Genomic DNA, 5,592 nt, shown 5'->3' with positions numbered 1-5,592 from the left:
AGTGAGAATAAAAAAAGAGTGAGTAGGAAGCCCTGGCCAGTGGCTTAGTTGGTTGGAGCATTGTCCTGTGCACCAAAAGGTTGTAGATTTGATTTCCAGTCTGGGTGACATGCTTAGGTTGTGGGTTCGGTCCCTTGTTGGGGCATGTATGGGAGGCAACTGATTGGTGTTTCTCTCTCTCATCTCTCTCACTCTCTCTCTCTCTCTCTCTCTCTCTCTCTCTCTCTCTCTTTTTTCTCTTTCTCTCTCTCCCTCCCTTTCCTCTCTCTTTCTAAAAATCAATTAAAAAATTTCCTCAGGTGATAATTAGAAGGAAAAAAAAGAAACTTAGTAGAAAAAAGGAAATGTAATAAGTATTTTTGTCAATGATTCCCAGGCAAACCGTTATTCAATAAACAAAAATGTTAACTGTAGCATTGAATGAATGTTCCCAAGATGTAATGTGAACTAAGATCCACATTAATATATTTTTTTCTATCTTTTTATGCTCCCCACCCCACCCCAAGTTTAGATTGGGGAAAAGGGGAAATTATGCATGGAAATACAGTAACTACCTCTGAATACTCCATGAAAAAACAACAGAGAAGCTACTATTGGGGTCCAGGAGTTCGTGTATCATTTTCTGCTTACTGGGAGGGCTGATGGTCCATAAAGAATTTGAGTTTCCTTCCAGTTCTGCTACTGTTATGTCTTCTTTTTCATAATTTTCCAGAAATTGCAAAGCACCCTGTATGCACACCAATACACACGCATAAATAGATCACACACACAGTGATACATAAAGAAAGTTATTACTCTTCCTCTTCACTGACTGTAGACATCATTTCTTCTTTGAAAGGAAAATGTCTATACAGATTATCTTGGTGTCCCAGTGCACTGACTCTATTCCCCGCCCAGTGACATCATCAAAGCCCAGTGGCGATGCTGCCACACCAATACTGCTATGGAATCACTCAAATTAAACAGTAAAGGTAAATCAAGTGACTTAGTGTCTTTCTCCCTTCCCACTAAGAAGAAAATTTATCAACTATTGGGAAATGTCTCTCTCGTGAGAGAGTTAAATTTCATCGCCCAGGAATCCTGGCCCTGTCCTCACCGATGTTCATCCCTCAAGGTTGGTTTTGACAGTGTGTGCTAGACCAATAATTTACAAAGAGAAAGGCCTCTGCTTACCTAATCATTTTTTAAAAAATCCTCACCTGAGAAGTGAGGATATTTTGTCCATTGATTTTTTTCAGAGAGAGGGGAAGGGAGGGGGCAGGGGGACAGAGAGAGAAGCATCGATATGAGAGAGACACATTGATTGGCTGCCTCCCACCAGGGACAGGGATCGAACCTGCAACCCAGGAACTGGCCCTTGACAAGGAATTGAACCCAAGACCCTCTGATGTACAGGCCAATGCTCTAATTACTGAGCTACACCAGCCAGGACTGCCTAATCACTTTTTAAAAATTAAATAATAAATATTATTTGTAGCCAGGATGGTGTTGCTCGGTAGTTGAGTGTCAACTCATGAATCAGGAGGTCACTGGTTCCATACAGTCATGACACAAGCCTGGGTTGCAGGATCCCCAGTAGGCGACAAGTGGAGGCAACCGATTGATGTTTCTCTTTCATCGATGTTTTTATCTCTCTCTTCCTCTTCCTTCTTCTCTCTAAAATCAGAAAAAGACATATTTTAAAAAATCTATAAAAATTATTTGTAAAGAAAATTTTAATTGTAAAAGGTAATGATTATTTTTTTAATTACAGAAGTGGCTTGGAAAATATTCAGACAACATCATATGTAAAGAAAATACAAAGTATGTCAAGAAAATATAAGCCCCCTTCTTCTACTACGACCACCCTAGGGTAGTCAGAGCTAACCAAATTCACTACATACACATGCCATGACTTATTCAACCAGTCCCTACTTGCTGAATCCTCAAACTGCTTCCCGTTTTTACTAAAACAGGGAATGTTGTCAAAAGTAGGTACCAACATAGTGCTTTTCCTATATTTTTAATTACTTCTTTAGATTCTTAGAATAGACCAACCAGTTGCCTGAATAAATATCTACCAAAACTTAAAAAATTAAAAATACTTAAAAAGGATCAACCCCTGTTGAGCTTACATTGAAATATTCTGAAGTAAAATTATGCTTATTAACACTTGCTTCCAATAATATAGAAAGGATGTCTTTGATTATCCAAGTGGCCAGTGGCTAGGAATCTGTTGTGTACAACTGATAATCTCTGAAAACTCCCCCCCTTCCCAGGCCATGGCAAAATAGCGAATAATATGACAACCCTTCAGCTCACTGAGATGAAAGCTCTTCATAGAAATCTATTATACACATTTACTTACAGTGTCACTAGAGAAAGATTTTATAAAGGCTTTAAACTTGGTATGGTCCATAACTTTCAGCTGGCTTTGCTGGGCACTCATTGTGAAAATAGGCTGGAAAACAAGAGACACAGCGCTGTGAATATTCTGAAGCTCTTCTCTGCATCCCGGGTCAAAGGGAACAGCTTTGCTCAGGATGTCACCCTCTGAGCACCCAGGGACAACTCGCCTCACAGAGCTCTTTCTGAAGTGATGATTCCTGCACCCAAACCAGAACAGACCTCTCCTTTCACAGCCTTCTGCCCCTTATTTCAAACATCACGTATTTGCTGAGAAGTCAAAATTTAGATAGGAAATGTGGATTGGCAAACTCTAACTACACGTCCTGTAGGGGGTTATCAGGAAAGGGTGTTATCATGAAAGAGTGCTGTGTGAGGTAAGGTACTTGCAGGTGAGTGAGACCTGGAGGAAGTGCACAGCCATTACCTGGTAACCTCCCAGGGTAATTGTGACCGAGACATCCAGGGGCTGGTTGATCACCCCGGCGACAGATTTGATCAAAGACATGAAGAGAAGAGGAAACCAGACAATACAGATGAGCAGGACGATGATCATGCCTCCCATGCCGTACTTCACCACTTTCTTCTTCTTCTGCCCCCGGGGCTGAGGGTATCTCTGCAACAGAAGAGTTCACACAAGGCTCAGGCCACTGTCCCCTGAGGAGCAGGTGAGGTGAACGAGTGCTCGTCTCATGGGGTTGTGACTCAATTTAGTCCTGATTCTACTCTGTTTGCTCTGAAGTGGGGGAGCAACCTTGTCCCAACCTGGGAACCAAGTTAGGTAGTGACAGGAAGATGTGGTGAGCTCCCTACACATCCCCACCACGGTGCCATGAGGGTCCAACAGGACCTCAGTGACTTTCTCCTTAAAATTGTTCTGTGGGTTTTGTTGGTGCTAAACCTCAGGACAAACGGATCAAATTCTGTGTTGAATAAAGCCTCTGGTTTTATGGGATCATGTGGGAGAAAGACATTTTACTTTAAATTCCTGAGCATTCAAAAGCGGTGCCTTTCAACTGAACCCTTCTCCCCCGCTAGTGGGTGGAAAAACATTTTTCACTTCATTAATCACGTGTTGTCAAAACAATGTTGTTCAAGGCATGCCCTAAGATCTGTAGGATCAGCACAGTCCTCTTGGTACTGTGACTCCACAAGGGGCCTCTCTCTGCTTGGGTGCTATGCTGAGAGGGGTGGGGTCAGGGGTGGTGGTAGGTGTGTGTGTCACACAAGGGACTTGTGTGACAAGAACACTTGGTAGGGCTGGAATCACTTACATTTGCTTTACCAAGGGACCCACTAAGCTCTGTATTAGAGGCTATGGGCAAGGTGGAAGGAGCCTGCTTTGCTGTCTGATATTAAAACTGTTCCAGCTCTATGTGCATATTCCTTGCTTATTAAATGTTGCTTCTCAGTGACCTATTTTCCTTCCAGGGTGACCCCTGGACTTAGGCTATATATATAATCTGGAAGCTGTCCCCCCTTCCGTACCTGGGGCTCACACTCCATTAGGATGAATTCATTTCAGTAGGTTAGGGCGAGAACAAATAATGTGCATTCTACCTGTAGGCACTGAGCTCTGGGTTACAAACTAAGAGAAAGGTCTGGAAGCCTGCAGAGACCTCTGGGGAGTTTAAAGGATACTCACTGCCAAAGGGCTCTCCAAGCTGTGGGAAGTATTATTGACTCAGTGCATGAAAGATAATGCCTCTAAATGACTCTGCTGCGAAGTTGGTTGAGGTTCATATTAAGGACAGTATTTTAATACCTTTGCATTGGAATTTGATATTATTGTATAAATTTTTCTATTTCAAAAGAAAAACTAAAATATTTAAAATTTGGAAATACATATTCATACACCACAGATTTGCTTTTTTATTATTTTCTCAATGAGGCCAGTTTAGACGATGGTCCACTTAACCCACTCCAACAGCACCCTACTATTACAAAATGGAGAGCTTGGTGTGTTAAAGGAGATCATCTATTCTCTGTCCAGAGCAGTTTGAGTCTCTTCTGCCTGTTGTGGGACCATGTTGGTTCCTCTCCCGAAGGCCAGTATCTTTGAGGCTCCCCTCGAGAAGCTCCCAGTAATCCCCATACCTCCCCCTTCTCTGCTCACCCCCCATGCATTTCCCAGGGCAGAACAGGGCCTAGACCTTTGGCCTCTCTCTAATTATGAGGCCTCTTTCCCTTCGCGTTCAAAGCAACTGTCACCTTCCTGTTCTATGCGGCCCCATCACCCCTTTCCTAGGCGAGCCAACTCTTGACCAAGAGTTCCAGTTTGCAGTTTCGGTCATGCTGCATTTCCAAACAGCTTCTTAAAGTGTTCTAGCACATCCAGTGTTGCTCAGTGGTTGAGCCTCCACCCATGAACCAGGAGGTCACAGTTTGATTTCTGGTCAGGACACATGCCCAGGTTGCAGGCTGATCGCCAGTAGGGGGCGTGCGGGAGGCAGCCAATCTGTGATTTGCATCATTGATGTTTCTATCCCTCTTTCCCGCTCCCTCCCTCTTTCTGAAGTTAATAGAAGCATGTTTAAAAAAAGTGTTTGGGGAAGTGGCTGCATGGACATCATGGTCAAATATGACTAGGAGCGGGTGGTTTGCATTGTGTGTGCTCACACCAACACTGGCCGCTCAGGAAATGGTTGTTTCTTCATAAAGTGTATTTATGAAACCCCAGGAACATATTACATTCAATATGGAAAAGTGATAATTACTGGTAACGTTTCAGTCTCTTACGGGATGAAGTAGAAACTAGTGTCAGATTCATTTAGAATCCCTAATACTTACCTCTCACATACCCAGATTTCTCAAGATGTTTTACCAAGTGTGATTTAATAGCCATAGACTTAGCATAAGGTAGAAGCATATATTTAAATTAAGATGATACATTAAAATGAGTCTTTTATTTCTTTTTTAAATTTAATTTATTGGGGTGACATTTGTTAGTAAAATTCTATAGATTTCAGGTGTACAATTCTATAATACATCATCTGTATATTGAATTGTGTGTTTCCCACCCCAAGTCAAGTCTCCTTCTATCACCATTTATCCCCCTTCACCCTGTTCTATCTCTCCCACCCCCCTTTCCCTCTGGTAGTCACAGTAATCACCATGCCATTGTCTGTGTCTATGGGTCTTTCTCCTCTCTCTCTCTCTCTCTCTCTCTCTCTCTCTCTCTCTCTCTCTCTCTCTCTCTTTCTCTCT

The 5,592-nt window shown here is 42.6% G+C and overlaps 1 protein-coding gene across 1 annotated transcript in view; it reads right to left on the bottom strand.

Moving 5' to 3' along the window:
- The window catches only part of PIEZO2 (piezo type mechanosensitive ion channel component 2), a 336,655-nt gene that overhangs the window by 6,416 nt on the left and 324,647 nt on the right, over positions 1–5,592 (bottom strand). The window contains exons 50-52 of the mRNA XM_015563603.1: positions 2,813–3,001; positions 2,348–2,440; positions 555–727 (exon numbers count right to left, since the gene is read on the bottom strand). Of these exons, the coding sequence (XP_015419089.1) occupies positions 555–727; positions 2,348–2,440; positions 2,813–3,001 (455 nt within the window). The remainder of the gene's footprint in view (positions 1–554; positions 728–2,347; positions 2,441–2,812; positions 3,002–5,592) is intronic.

Source organism: Myotis davidii, unplaced genomic scaffold (assembly GCF_000327345.1).
Source record: "Myotis davidii unplaced genomic scaffold, ASM32734v1 scaffold78, whole genome shotgun sequence".
NCBI classification, from domain to species: Eukaryota; Metazoa; Chordata; class Mammalia; order Chiroptera; family Vespertilionidae; genus Myotis; species Myotis davidii.
Note: the sequence above shows the minus strand (reverse complement) of the source record. Positions and strands in the feature narration are given on the sequence as shown.